Source organism: Malaclemys terrapin, chromosome 5, assembly GCF_027887155.1.
Source record: "Malaclemys terrapin pileata isolate rMalTer1 chromosome 5, rMalTer1.hap1, whole genome shotgun sequence".
Taxonomy (NCBI): Eukaryota; Metazoa; Chordata; order Testudines; family Emydidae; genus Malaclemys; species Malaclemys terrapin.
This window is the reverse complement of record NC_071509.1, coordinates 130,071,039-130,087,159: the sequence shown is the minus strand read 5'-3', so window position 1 is coordinate 130,087,159 and position 16,121 is coordinate 130,071,039. Positions and strand designations below refer to the sequence as shown.

The 16,121-nt window shown below is 39.5% G+C and overlaps 1 protein-coding gene across 1 annotated transcript in view; it reads left to right on the top strand.

Moving 5' to 3' along the window:
- The window catches only part of MRPL1 (mitochondrial ribosomal protein L1), a 39,060-nt gene extending 24,694 nt beyond the window's left edge, over nucleotides 1-14,366 (top strand). The window contains exons 8-9 of the mRNA XM_054030422.1: nucleotides 602-683; nucleotides 7,397-14,366. Coding sequence (XP_053886397.1) covers nucleotides 602-683; nucleotides 7,397-7,527 — 213 coding nt within the window. The 3' untranslated portion in view covers nucleotides 7,528-14,366. The remainder of the gene's footprint in view (nucleotides 1-601; nucleotides 684-7,396) is intronic.
- Nucleotides 14,367-16,121: the final 1,755 nt, after the last annotated feature.

The window sequence follows — 16,121 nt, the reverse complement described above, 5'->3', positions numbered from 1 at the left end:
AACTGTTTGGGCTTCACATCAGCTGAGTGAGATATAGTAAATTGTGGAATAATCTCCAGAGTGCGGTGGTGGAAACCCTATCTCATCGGACACTTAAAAAACTAGAGTGGGGAAAAACGCTAGAAAGTACGCTGTGAAGTCATCTACCTGCCAATGCAGGATTGTTCATTAACAGACATCTCTAATGCCAATAAATTTATATTAAAAGTATTGCTTTAGAAAATAGATCTGAAGTCATCTACACATTGCTCAATGAAAGAGGTTTGAAAATGGTTTTACATTTTTCACCTGAGCGATTGTGCCTGTTTAATCTTGAGCATCCAGGTTTACCATCTGAGAAATTGGATGTGTACATGTGACTGTGGTGTCAGATGTACATGCCGCTAAGTTAGTGGTTTACTTAAATGTTTTTCTTCACAGTGGGGTATCTTCTTGCTAATGTTACTAGTGGAATTTGTAATTCTTGACATCTTAAATCGAGGGAAATTTTTTAAAATTCAGATACCCAAAACACCAATTAAATATTTACCCAACCACGTTTAATTTTATTAATCATCAGCACTTGCTTCTGTATAATTAATTTTGCATTAACCTCTTTCAGCTGGATATGCCTAATGAACAGATAGTTGCCAATCTGGATGCAATTATTAAGGATGTCTGTACGTACAAGCCATTGAGCTATGGTAAGTAGCTTTTCCTTTAGGCTCTTAATTGAAGTTAAAGCAAATTACATTAATTAAGTAATAAGAAAGCGCTCTTCGTCGCTGACTATTGCCAAACACACATCACGTCATCTGTCTTTAGGATGGAGGCAGCTTTTCAGCCCTGATCCAGCATGTTACTTAAACTTTATGCCTAACTTTAAGCATATGAGTGGTCCCCTTGACTACAGAAGCACTATTGATGTGTGCCTTGCCAAATCAGGAGTTTAGAATTGCTATGCACTAAAGGACAACATAAGTCAGAAAATAAGCAAAATTACCGAACCCAACTGAGCTTGCAGGGAAGACTGTTACATAGGGCTTAGTGGAATTTGGTCAGGACGAGGGGGTTGCCAAGCTAGAAGTCTAGAACAGAATAAGCAAGCAGAAAATTCTTTCCAGGCTTCTGCATCAATTCTACACCACCGGTGGATGCCTCTTGCGCTGTTGTGAGCCTTTATGGGGTTGGATGTATGGATTTCAGTGCCAGTGTCGATTGGTGGTTCGACCTGATGTGGCTGCACTTCACCAGAGGATCTGGGGTCACACATCAGCCACCTACTTAGTGCAGAGAATTGTCACCAGCCCTATTTTTGCTGTTGATATTACAAATTCGTCAGTTTCTTTTCTGTTAACTTTCTAAGCAATAGGATGCGGTCACTTGTGAATAAAAATCCAGTCCGCGTGTTTCCTACAGGCTTCAGAGAAGTATTGGCTCTGTTCGGTGTTTTTAAGTTATAATCCGAACAATGTGGATCCTGCAGCATGCTCTTTTCATTGTTGACTTTATCATAAAGTAAACTCACAGTGAACGTCTTCTGCATGATTGGAGGAACAGGAGTGGTTAATAAACATCATAGTTTTAGAAGAAGCTGCCTGATGTTTAGTAGTTTTAAATAGAATATCCAGTACACTGCTATCTAATGTTAAATATTGCCTTGTCTTTTTAACATTTATATTGCTTCACACAATCACAGTGATTCTTCCCACTCGACTTTCAATTGCTCCCCCTACCACACAGCGCTTGTGCTCACCTCTCACTGTTGTTGCATGTTATCTGTAGTGCTTGAAATTCCTGGCAGGATTTTATTTCTTTCCTATAGAAAATAAACTTTTTTAAAGGGCTCAGTGTTTTAAAAAAGATGTGGCTGATTGGATCACCCGAAGGATTAGTAATCAGCAGAAACAACAGAAGTAGAGTATCCTGACTTTCCAAGGTGTTTCGATAACTACATCAATCTAATAAAGTGGACATAAGCTGCTGAAGTGGCTCAGTGTTGAGGAAGAGTCAGTTTTGCTCTTCAATGACTAATTCTTGCGATTTTAGTGTGTGGTGGTTACCACAAGGGGGTACATTTTTATTTTAGCTTCCTGAAAGTCAAACTTTAACCTAGGTAACAACTGAAAGGTGATGTACAAAATCTACCATTCTGAGTAGTTGCTGTTAGTTTCCTATTTTCCATTCTTCTCAAGCCCCCCCCATGCACAACATATAACAACCAAAAGTTACAGGATGTTTTCTTTACCATATGTGCATATAACCATGTCACTGAACATGCATGCTTAGTGTATAGCTCTCCTTATGAAAAAATATTCACTAAATTAAGCATGCAGATTCATATGTTGCAACATAAAATAATTTGTATTCATACTTCCCCCAAAGAGAGCCTAATATATTTGACTTTTCTTTGGTTCCTTTTGTAGAAAGGCTCATTTTCCATTCAATAGCAGGAGTCCAGCTGGAATGGGGAAGTTGTTGGTGTTTTTCCATTAATGAATGTTTAGAATATAAATGACTAATTTATGAGTTTCTGTAGATCTGCAGATAGGGAAAATTAATTCTGCTGTGTTCCATATCCCTGGAGACAAAAATATGAAATCTAGGATTATTTTTTCTCTACAGTTTTTCTTGCCTGACATACCTAATAACAATTCAAAGAACGCCAGCTGCCCAGCAGTCAGTGACGTTGTATATTAACGTTGAGCTGCACTTAGCATTGGGGAAAAAAGATTAACTGTTCTAAATGAGAAATTTTAAATCATCACAAACAGAGCTACAAAGGAATAATGATAACAAAGATGAATATTTAATCAAAGTGGTGATTCCTTTGGGACTAGAGCAATATTGTGTTTGTAGCACACTTGAAGTTTGCATTTATTACATTATTTGCCTTATTATATTTCAGTGCAGTATTCCATTTAAACTCCTTATTTAGTTCATTTTCAATGCTTTATTCTATTGCTTGCATTTTTTAGCACCAGCCATACATTTGGTGCTATCAAATGTTGTCATTTCCCCTTTTGATATTTCCCTCTGTGATTCCTGACCTCCCACATCAAATGGACCACTAAGCTCCCTTTCCTGAATCCATCTTGGCTTTTCCTTTTCACTCCCCTCTCACCCTAAATAGGAATTTAGAACCACGACAGCCCTCGCTACCTTGTTCTTCAGGTGCAAGGTGCACTTCTTCGACCTTGCTGTAGCTAATATAAACACAGAGCATACTGTACTTATAACTTATTTAAAAACACAACGAAAAACACTCCATAGCATGCACTTCCCCGTGGGAGAGGCGATGAGAGAGAGTGAACTGCGTGTGACAAATGGTCACATCACTTAATGTACTAGTGGTGCACGCTCTCATTATGGTGATGAGGGAAGCTTAAGAACCTGTAGAACCCAAACAGAAGCCTGATCTCTCTCCTTTTCACAGGAGTGGGGCTTCCCAACCCCTCACCAAGCTCTCCATTACTGTTGAACCTCATTCCTTTTGTGCTTTTGAAGGGGCCTCCAGGTAGGGTCAGACTGCCCTGTCTACCCCTCTTCCCCTCTCAGTGTGTGGCTGTGCTCACCAGATGCTCTACCGTCCTCTCTCGCTGTCAGGTGAAGTCTGTGTGGGGCAATGCTGAGCTGGACCATGTTTCTTCATGCACCGTGGAGGTTGATTGCAGAAATGCTGCTCTTTATTTCCTTCTGCTCGAATGTGAAGACAGCTCTGTGAGATACATATTTCTTTGGAGGTGTAACACGTTTCCTCAGTCTGATTGAGCTCTTAGTCTAGAGTTCTGCCCTGTTACTCCACTCTGCCCCCTAGAGTTAGTTTCCACCATCCTGGAAAATAGATGGAGCCTCTCTACCTGGTCAAAGTGGGTATTTTTAATGAATAGAGAGAAATCCTCAGTTTGAAATTAGCTTTTTCTATTATCAGGGAAAATTTTGTACGTTACTGTACAAATTTCAAAAACCCCTAAGTGATGTATTTAGGAACCTAAGTCACTTTTGAAAATTTTACCTTAGGATTACATGTTTGGTTGCAAGAACAAGAAGTTTATAGGCTGCTAAGGCATCTACATTATATGCTAGTGGTACTGCTCCAGTCAGAATAACTGAACCATAACCATATTGATTTTGAATGAATCTGTAAAATTTTAAAAACTACAGTACTTTTGTTAAGGTTTCTTCCCCACTTTGAACTTTAGGGTACAGATGTGGGGACCTGCATGAGAACCTTTAAGCTTAACTACCAGCTTAGATATGGTTTTGCTGCCACCATCCAAATTATTTGAGTTATTTGGGAAACTTTGTCTACCTCCTCCCCCTCCCCCCCCCCCCCCCCCCCGAATATCACCCTCCCAAGTATTATAACCCTTCCCTGGGTAGCCTTGAGAGAATTTTCCACCAATTTTTTTGGTGAACACCGATCCAAACCCTTGGATCTTAAAACAAGGAGAAATTAACCATTCCCCCTCCTTTTCCCCCCACCAATTCCTGGTGAATCCAGATCCAACCCCCTTGGATCTTAAAACAAGGAAAAATTAATTAGGTTTTTAAAAAGAAGGCTTTTAATTAAAGAAAGAAGGGTAAAAATTATTTTTGTAAAATCAGGATGGAAAATAACTTTACAAGGTAATCAGATTCAAAGAGCCCAGAGGAACCCCCTCTGGCAAACAGAGGTAAACACTCTAGCAAAAGGATCATTTACAATTTGAGAAAACAAAGATAAAACTAACACGCCTTGCCTGACTGTTACTTACAAGTTTGAAATATGAGAGACTTGTTCAGAAAGATGGATTTATGTCTGGTCCCTTTTAGTCCCAAGAGCGAACAACCCCCAAAACAAAGAGCACAAACAAAAGCCTTCTCTGCACCAAGATTTGAAAGTATCTTGTCCCCTTATTGGTCCTTTGGGTCAGGTGTCAGCCAGGTTACCTGAGCTTCTTAACCCTTTACAGGTAAAAGGATTTTGATGTCTTTGGCCAGGAGGGAGTTTATAGTATTGTACACAGGAGGACTGTTACTCTTCCCTTTATAGTTATGGCAACTTTTCTCATAAATACACACACGTGTATAACATACTCAGAGAATTAGTAATGTAAGGTCCCCTGGGAAGAAAATGTAAGGGAAAAAGAAGTTCAGGAGAGTTGGTAGTTTTTCAGAGTAAATATTTAAGGCAACAACAAACTATCCTAATGCAAAGAAATATAGGAAGACTAGTAAGATGGCTCCAGTAGGAGCTCTTTAAGTTACCTGAAAACCAAAAAGGATTACTACTGAAAAGTGGAATCATGGACATAGCTAAGGATCAGTATTAAAAATAGCCCAAGCATGTAGGGACAAAATCAGAAAAGCTAAAGCACAAAATGAGTTACACTTAGCAAGGGACATAAACGGCAATAAGAAGAGGTTCCATAAATGCATTAGGAGCAAGAGAAAGATGAAGGAAAATGTAAGTCCACTATTTACAAGGGAAGGAGAGCTACCAGTGGACAACATCAAAAAGGCTGAGGTGTTTAATACCTATCTTGCTTCAGTCTTCTCTTAAAGCCAAAAAAAAAACAAAAAAACATTAATGGTGACTAGGTGTTTAACACAGTATTAAAAAGGAGGGAGGCAAGAATAGGGAATGGACAGGTTAAAGAATATTTAGATAAATTATATATAGCTAAAGCGGGGCCTGAGTAAATTCACCCTAGGATCCATAAAGAACTAGCTAAAGAAATCTCAGAACCACTAGTGATTATTTTCGAGAACTCAGAGGAAGGGTGAGGTCCCAGAGGACTGGAGAAGGGCAAATGTGGTACCTATCTTAAAAAAAGATAACATAGAGGACCTGGAGAATTGTAGACCACTCAGCCTAACTTCAGTACTTGGAAAGATACTGGAATAAATTATTAAACTACAAAGTTGTAAGCACCGATGAGATAATAGGATGATAAAATAGCCTACAGGGATTTGTCAAGAACAAATCATGCCAAACCAACCTAACTTTCTTCTTTGACTGGGTAAGTTGGCCTAGTGGATGAAGGGAGAGCAGTAGACATGATTTATCTCCATTTTAATAAAGCTTTTGACACAGTCCCACATGACATTCTCATAAGCAAACTAGGGAAACGTGGTCTAGGTAAAATTACTATATAGTGGGTTCACAACTGGTTGAATGACCAGACTCAGAGTAGTTATCAGTGGTTCACTGTCAAACTGGGAGGACATACTTAGTGGGGTTTTGCAGGGATCTGTTCTGGTCAGTATTTTCATTAATGACTTGGGTAATGGAGTGGAGATTGTGCTTCTAAAATTTGTGGATGATACCAAGTTGGGAAGTGTTGCAAGCACATTGGAGGACAGGATTAGAATTCAAAATGACCTTGATAAATTGGAGAATTGGTTTGAAATCAAAAAGATGAAACTCAGTAAAGACAAGTGCGAAGTATTTCACTTAGGAAGAAGAAATTAAATGCACAACTACAAAATGGGGAATAACTGGCTAGCCAATAGTGCTCCAGAAAAGGATGTTGGGGTTATACTAGATCACAAATTGAATAAGAGCCAGCAATATGGTGCAGTTGCAAAAAAGGCTGCTAATATTCTGGGGGTTTATTGACAAGAGTGTCATATGAGACATGGGAGGTGATTGTTCCACTGCGCTTGGCACGGATGAGGCCTCAGCTGGAGTACTATGTCCAGGTTTGGGTGCAACACTTTAAGAATCATGTGGACAAGTTGGACAGAGTCCAGAGCAAACCTGCCCTGTGGGGAAAGGTTAAGAAAACTGGACATGTTCAGTCTTGAGAAAAGAAGATTGGTGGTGGGGGGAACCTGAGAACAGTCTTCAGTCAATATTTTATGTGCTGTCAGAAAGAGAACTGTGATCAATTGGTCACCATGTCCTCTGAAGGTCAGACAAGAAGCAATGGGCTTAATTTTCAGCAAGGGAGATTTAGGTTAGATATTGGGGGAAACTTCCTAACTATAAGGGTAATTAAGCACTGGAATAGGCTTCCAAGGGAGATTGTGGGATTCCTGTTGTTGGAGGTTTTAAAGACCAAGTTAGACAAACATCTGTCAGATATGATCTTAGATATGCTTGGTCCTGGCTCAGCTCAGGGGCTGGACTAGATGACCTTTCAAGTTCTCTGCTAGCTCTACATTTCTCTGATCCCATGTCTGTATATAAGCATCATATCAGCACCGGTGTAAACTGACAACATTGTGGTTGAGAAATAAAGTGGAAATCAGGTGGTGTCCCAAGACATCTTTTAATCCCGTACGGCTTGGTGATACTGCTTGTCTTTAAACAACTGCTGGGAGGTAGGGGTGGATATGGTACACATCATGATCAGGTAAGTCATCCTGCAGGTATAAAAAATTCTACTAGAATAATTCAGAAGTTATTTTCTGTGTTTTGTTTTTTTAGGCCCATTTGTGCAACGCTTGGTTATTCGAAGTTCAACGAGTGAAGGTTTAAAACTAAATCTCAAGCGTTTTCTCCCTCAAGTAGAGGAAGTGGACAAAGAAGATGTTAAAGAAACAGAAGCTCCAAGATAGCCTATCAGTGTATTATACTGCAAATTCTCTTAGCATTTTATGTTCAAGAATCTCCAGGAGTATTTAAAAATGTGTTTTCCTATTAATTTGTTTGATTACTCTCAGAAATTGGTGGTGTAGCCCAGATCTCATCTTAAAAAAAAAAAAAAAAAAAAGTTAATAAATGTCATGTTTGAGATTTTGTTTTTAATTCCTGCAGTATCAAAGGTATCTTTCGACTTTGAGACACTTGACATTTCCTCCATATGCAGGTGAAAGCTTTCATCAAGTTACGTTTGTTACACGTATTGTGATTTAACCAAAACTTACTTTATTATAAATAACCTTCCAGGGCAATAGTCTCTTAATTGTGCATGCTGAATTCTCCATTACTGCTAATGGGAATGATGGGCCCAATCCTTCAAGGTGCTGGGTATGCTCCATCCCGGTTGAAACCAGTGGGAATAGAGTACTTGGCACTTTGCAGGATTGGGTCCTGTGTATGCTTTAATGTACACTAGTTGCACTAGTTCATTTTGTTGGAGATAGATGTAGGTTTACTAGACAGAAATGGGTCAAATTCCACTCTCCGTAACACCAGTATAAAAATTAATAACTCCACTGCTGTCAGTTGGTGTTACTCCTGAAATCTGCTGGAAATGTCATTCTGCTCTGCACATGAGGTTTACGGGGGAAGAGATTGCCAAGGAAGTATAAGCTTTTCTTTGCACTTCTGTGATACATGGGCCTTTGAGTGAAGGATAGCCCCTGGGATAAGAAGTCCTTATCTTTTGTTAAGATGAAGACATTCTGTTAAAGGAAGAGAGAGAGATCACATGGATATACACAAATATCTTGGTTTTTTTAGTTCTAAAACAGTTAACGACTGGAGCTCGGACTCTAGGACCCTGCATCTACACTGCAGTTAGACAGCCCCTTGGTCTGAGTTAACTGGCCTGGGCCAGCCACAGGTGTCTAACTGCAGTGTAGAGATTCCCTGAGAAGCCTTATTCCCCCCCCCCCCTTCCATCTGACACTATAGAAGTCCCCCCCTTGCCCTGCGGGCTGGGCACAGTGAAGCCTGTGGTGGAGTGCTCTTCCTGAGGTCATCTGTTTGCTTGCAGGGATTTCCTTGCATAAGAATGACAATAGTTAGCATTCTCACATAGATTTCACATACAGACTCTGTAACAGCCCTGGGGTTGTAGGACATGTCTGAGTAAGGAATGAGTAGTATCTGGGAGCTGTATTGCTATGGGCATAGTGATGGGCCAGACCTGCATATGTGCACTGCGGTTTGTAGAATGTACCTGAGTACGTCAGGACATCTGTGCAGCTGGCAGCCCAGAGCCCCCTGGCAGAACGATGTAAAGGAAACTCAGTGACTTTCCTGTCTCTTCTGCAGGCTTTACCTGCATGACCCTTCAATTCTTGGCCAACAAAAATGATTAGAGTTGGCCGAAGGTTTTTAATTGAGAGCTGGCTTTTTATTGTGAAAAATATGTTAAAAAAAATTGGTCTGTTATAAGTAAATGAAAAATAGATAGTTTGATTACAAAATACTCAAAAAATGGGTCTGGTTTCAAACCCTTTAAACCGCCAACAGCTTTGGAATTTTTTGCCGAATTAGTGTTTAACTTTTTTGACCAGCTGTAGGGTTATGCAGTTAGTTGAATCAATAACATTGAAAGCTTTTAGCACCAACTAGCAGTTAATATTAATCCTTGTAATTCAAAATTGACCATTATATTTACCTCAGTTTTGATGTGATTAATATGGTACATGTGGACTATAATTACGTCCCTTTTTTCTCCCCAATGTACTTTTTCAGTAAAAGCTTTGAGACTGTAGCATAAGAACTCATGAAATTTTAACTAGTTGTCCAAAAATAATTTTACTCTACTTTACTGTGTGTAGAAACAAACAAAACCCCCTCTACCAAAGCATTATAAACTCACTGATCATAACCAGTAGGTGGCATTCATCTTCTGTGCAGAACAGTACAACTTAATTTGTCATGATGTGTTTTCTCAAGTCATCAAAGCACAAATCAAGAAAATTGAGGCCAAGAACTTGACATGATTCAGAATGGAAACTGGATATTTATATGGATATCTAGAAATCTAGAGTTATTAATGACAAACATTTTGGAAGGTATGTTAAACGTTGTGGTCCAAGGTCTAAGACAATCTCCAATACTAGCGATCAGGATGAGGCCTAATATAGGAGGCAGATAATCCCTCATTCTTCTTCTGAAGTATCTAACTACTGTCAGACAGGATGCTGGTCCAGATGGACCTTGCCACCTGGTCCATTAACCCCTCAAATCAAAGGGAGTCCTTCCATTGACTCTCTGTCAGGCAGTAGGTGAATAGATACTGTCTTGGATTGGAGATAAAATCCAGTGAGACTTGTACTGCACAATACTTTTTTCCTCAAGTAATCTTTTTTGCCACCAAAAATTTTAACAAGATATGAATATTAAAACCTGGGTTAATTTCATGTTCATGAAAGTGAGTGGCTGACATTGCTAGCAAAAATAGTGTGTCCAATTATGTGATGTGTTTGAAGATGTAGACTCTCATCTACTAGGCTGAAACAACCAACTTACTTTAAATGTTGACTACATTAGGAGTTGGACCAAATTCCAGAGAGTTGACAAGCTAATCCACTGTATCACCTATCCTTATAGAAATGTCTGTATTCTAGTTTAAAGTAGTGGAAATGTAGATATTAATTAAAACAATCTGTAAATATCATAGATAAAAATGTTTGCCATTTTTTCTTCATTTTTAGCAGAAGTTAGAATAAGTTGTAAGGTATTTCTAATAGCACTTGGGAAGCTCTGGCATATTAACCTATAAGCCACCCCTTTTGGCAACAACCAATGCACAGAAGAGGGTGAAAATTCATACATAGAATTGTTCACCTTTTCCTGTGATTTAATTCAGTTTATATCTGTCACCTACTGGATGCTCTCTGACCACTGGGATGTGGTGTCCACTGAATTCTTGTATATACTAATACCAGTATCCTAGCAACCTAAAGAGCAGGTTTAGTAGAATGTATTTGGAGTGCAATATGGTTAATCTCAAACTTAGGCACTGGAAAGGTGTAAGTATTGATGAGAATTTTATAGTAACTTTTTAGTAATACCAAAACGAAACTTGTTCCAAGAACTCCCAGGATATTTTTGTCTAGCTTCACTAAATAAACTGTACTACAGTAGCCTCTAGAACCTCCCACTGAAATTGAAGCCCTAATGTACAAACACCATATATGACAGTCCCTGCTCAGAAGTCTGAATGGACAAGACCGATGAAAGGTGGAAGGGGAAAGATAGGAATAGGGAAGTGAAGTGATGTGCCCAGGGTCACACAACAATCAGTGACAGAGCTTGAATTGAATTTAGGTCTCTTGATTCACAGCCCAGTGTCTCATCCACTAGTCCATACTGACTCTAAAAGCAACAACAATAAAAAAGGCAAACTAATTACCAGAAATATTTTGTACGCTGAGCAGAAATTACTACGTTCAACTTTCCTGTATTAGAGACTCCTGCCAGGAGCACTGGATGCCTCCAGTGACAATGGACTCAGGAGCTTTTACCTCTAATCTACAAGTTCAAATGCAGGACAAAAGTGACCCAAGATAACTACCACTGGAAGGCTGCCTGGTGATCTGTGTTAAGGAGTTGGTGATCTTAGGTGTGTGCATAACAAAACTCACCGTTGCAATTTGTCTCAATTGCTATCCTAAATTGAAGAAATGGGGTTTGCGTTTAATTCTGGAAGTGGTGATGTAGGGCAGTTCTTATCTTTAGCAGGACTGAGTCCATGGTCTAGGACCTGTTCTGGTGATGGAAGTTCTGTCCCCTGTACTCACCGATGTCCCCCTACTGGTCAGCAGTTTCATTGTTCTACTCTCATGGAAGATCATAGTCACAGAAGGAGAGGTAATTCCTTGGGCAGCTAGGGTCAGTCCCTTGAAGGGATTTGAATATCTTGAACTGTCCTCTGTATTCAGTGGGAAGCCAGTGTGCAGATCAGAGCACTGAGTTAATGTGTTCACAGCAACCTGTGTTGCTAAGCAAATGGGCTGCTGTTTTGTATTTTTCAGGACATGACTTCATTCCTAAGTTATGTAAAACTGTACCACAACTAACAATAAGCATGTCTCAAATATATAACTGTCCGCAGTTAGAAAAACAGAATTTATAAGACTTTCGGTAGAAGCATCACCTGGTGAGTCCTAATTATTTCAGCAAAGGAAGGTAAGTGGCACAAAATGTTTTGCCTGTGGCATCAGTACACCTGAGGCAAGCTCTGTTTATGCAGAGAAGGAGTGGGGTGGCAAAAGAGAAATGGGCAGTGGATAGGGGGGTCTTTGTCCCTAAAGAGGAATAGGAAAATGGGCCTTTCCAAGTTGTGTAGTTCAGCTGCCCTTTGAATTTGGGAGCCCATCGATGAAGGCAGAGACATCTGTATTCACACGATAGAGCAGCAGTTTAATAGATAACCCTGGGAACATGCAATCCTTTAGATGAGAATTAAATTTGTGCCTGCTATCTCTGTATAGGGTTCTGCGTACATCTAGAAGGAGCTGTCAGTGATTTTTCATTTTTTACAAGTGCTGGGTAGAGTATGAAATGGTTTACTATTGAGAATAGTTCACTCAGACAAAGCGTATATTGTGTGCATTCAGTTTCCAATAAACCTGCTCTTTTTTATGCTAAGTAATGTTATACAGAAGTAACTTTTATGAGATACTGTAATATGGAACACTCTAAGCTTGTGAATTGAAGGGACCTAGCTGTTTTTAGTGAAAGTAGAAGATATTTACAATCATGAAGAATGTCTTACAGCATCTATTGCATGTGATTTATTCCTTCCCCCTGCTTCAGTCTCTCAGTCATTTAAAAGATGGTCCAATTAATGAAGCACAAATATCCAGATAATTTTATATCATTACTTCTGAAACTGTAAGGCTGACCTTCATAGAGCAGTCCTTTCTTGAAACAAAACAAAACCCTATAGAGTTCAATAGTCCTGGTGCAAAAACCATGTAGTAGTACTATATCTGTTGTCAGTTGTAATGTTGGGATCAAGGCCCTATTTAGTTGGGTCTGCGAATACTTAAATTGTTTGATGGTAAATGAAATTATTCTGATAAAATTGTAAAAATAACATGTCTTTGGGTTGGACGTTATTAGGGCAAGGTATGATTTTACCTGTATCAGCCACCTAATTTAGAACACTGAGATAATTGTTGTAAGAAGATGCGAGTTGATGGATGTGCTGATTAGGCCATTAGCTATTATCATAAAATATCAGTTTTTACTAAGGTTGGACTCCATTACTCAACACAGAAGGCGGACCCCATACATTCTGTCTTTTGCCTTTTTAGAAGGCCATCTGTTTGTGGTAAACCCAGCAAACTTTTGCAAGGCAATGATCATTCATGCTGGCACTCTCCACGCTGAGATAAGGTCTAAAGACTACTCACTGTGAGAGAACTGAGCCATGTTGACTTGGATCCAGAATACTTGGATCATCTAATTAGCCCTGAAGCTACAAAGGTGGTCCATGAGGTGGAGAAAGCAGAAGATGACCCCTATGAAAGTGAAGATTATGTGGAAGGGGAGTATTTTCTCCAGAGCAGACACTGACAACATTGGAAAGTGACATGCCCCTCCCTTCCCTGGATACGTCTCTGGAGGAAAAAGAAGTGAAAGATTTGAGTCATCAGCTATATGCCTGCCTGACCCAGTTTGTTACTGAGACTTCCCTGTGTTCTGAGTTCTGACCTTTTCCATCAGCTGGTACCAGTTAACAACCACCACAAGAGTTAAAAGATCCCAAGAAATGAAGTTTGAACTCTTTCCTTTTATTGTACAGGAGGGATACCTCTATGCTTCAATGTCTTTCTGAAAGATCTGCTCTAGGAATTACTTTGTGGAAGTTCTCTGACCTGTGGTATACAGGAGGTCAGACTAGATGATCAGAATAGTCCTTTCTGGCCTTGGAGAGAGAAATTGTCTGTGTGTAAATGGCACCTTTCATGGTTTCCTAAAAGTAAAATAGACGTTTCATCCAACTAGTCAGAACATTCTCTAAAGTTAAAAAGTCGTTATTGAAAGCTGCTGCTGTGTATGATTACAGCGGTGATGGGGCAATTAAGACTGTAGAAAGGCTTCTGTGCTATTGTGTGTGAACATATCCTGGAACAGCGGCATTTATGGAGGAGGTGTAAAAGTGGAATTTCTGAGAAGCATTCTAACAGTTATACTTTCTTAAGGTGGACCAAGATGGAATTAACACTTACTTTAGGTGATCTCACTTAGCAAAGGTCTTAAGACCAGAATGGACATTTATGTTCTATGGCCATTTGTGTCCTTCACCAGCTGGTTGGGATCATAGAAACTGGCTCTTCCTGAAATTCTCCAGGAATTGCAGGTTAGCAAAAGTGATTCTTCTCGTGTCAACCTCATAATTTGATTTAATTACCCACTGTATTGATTTATTTATTGGATAATTTGAACCTGTTGATTTATTGATTCAGTTTAAATTGTCATTTGATTTTAATAATTGTTTTATTATTACATAGCTCAGTGATATGTATGTTTAGTTTTATATGTACTTGCTTATTCTTAATATCCATAAAAGTTCACAAAGTTGGTTTATTCTACCAACATTTTAACATGGGTCAAGTATCCTGAAGGGCAAAGATCAGTAAAGTGTGTGGGAGCAACCTCTCTCTGTCCCTAAATGACTACCTATGTCCCACACATTACAGATTCGTCTCTATATGCAGTTTAAGGAAGCCAAGGAAAGATGAAATAAAGATACTTTAATTTTTAACAGGGGTGTGGTTTTGTAAGCACATGCCAAGACCTAATTCCATAATTTAATAAGTACTGATTGCCATCATTACTTGAGTTGCAATAGCAATAGACCCCAGCTGATATTTGCATCCTGCTGTGCAAGGTGCTTTACGTGCACATAGAATATCTCTGCCTTGAAGGGCTTACAGTCTAAATAGAGAAGACACAAAGGGTGCCGAAGAAGGAAGTAGTAGTATCCCCATTTAGACATGGTGTTGAGGCCAGATTAAGGGCTGATCTACAGACAGTTTTTGTACCACTAGAACTGTGTCTATTTAGAAACCAATAATAGCTGAAGTGATACAACTGCTAGTGTTGACACGGTTTTATTGGTATAAAGGTGCTTATAGCTGTCTAGTTTATCCCCAGACATTTATACCAGAATAACTGCATCAACTATTATTGGTGGTATTCTAGTGGTACAAAAACTGTGTAGACCCACTCTGAGTCACTGACCCAAAGTCACATGGGACGTGTGGTGAGCTGGGGATTGAATCCAGATGCCCTGAGTCCCAGGCCAATGGCTTAATCAAAAGACTATCAAATACTGATTTATGAACAGAGGGTATATCGTTTGCTAAGACCAAAGTGGAAATGATTCAGCAAGAAGGAAGAGATGGGGGAACAAGAACAGGTTCCCCAAGAAGGCGAAGGCAGGGGTTGGGGGGAGGGGGGGAGAAGGGGAGAACAGGTTCCCCAAGAAGAAAAGTTGTGGGGAAGAGGAAACATCTACTGTAAACCTAAAGAATACACTACTCAAAATGCCGCATTTCCCCCCAAAAGGCCATTAGCCCAATCCACATATGCTTGCTTTCTCTCTCCCTGCCAAATTTTAACAGACTCACATTTTTAACTGTGTCTGCCCAGGCTAACCTGGATTTGGTAATTTTGATTTCATCTACAAATATTTGTTTAAACCAAAACAAAACAAGTTGAATCAGGTTACAACATCTAAGGTCACAGATCCTCTTTGAAGCTAAAAATGTGTGCACTTGTTACCCATAAGATAAAGTTTGCGATTCTGACAAGGAATGACTGTTATAAATACTGGTGTCAAAAATAACGGCCCCCACTGTGCCTAATGGTAAGAATAGTGCACTTCAGTAAATGTACCACATTCAAAATGAGGCATGACTCCATTTGAAGTTATCCTGGGTGAAGCTAACTATAGCTTTAAGCAAGGAGGAACAGCCCATGAAACCACAGATTTGCAATTAATAGACACGGGAAAGTGTGCCCAAATAAGGAGGAAATATAAAAAGACGAGCACACACAAATTTAGGCAGAGTGAGTGACTTGACCTTCATGTCTAATCCAGTAATATAAATTGGTATGTTTCTCTTTAGAAAACTAAACTGCGTGGGTCAGACTAAGCTGACAAAGCTTTTATCAAAAATACTGGCGTGGAAAGGAAAGCACTTAGAAAAGGGGAATATAGATGTCATGCATTCCATACCCAACATTAAAGCTAGTGAGATTAGCCATTCCATACCAGAGATAGGAGCTGAATTTTCCAGTTTGCTAACAGTTACCACTAGTGCTGTTCAACAGCTGTCTGTTAGCTACAATCAGAGCAAAATATGCAGTTCAAAATATTCACAGCAAGTGATCTGATTCTAAAGATAACTCTTATCTTCAGTCGACCACTAAAATTATTTTATTTCCCTGGTGAAATAAAATCAGTTCTCTGTGTTGCCAGAATTTAACCGGTTAGATATGGGCTGTGCCCAGG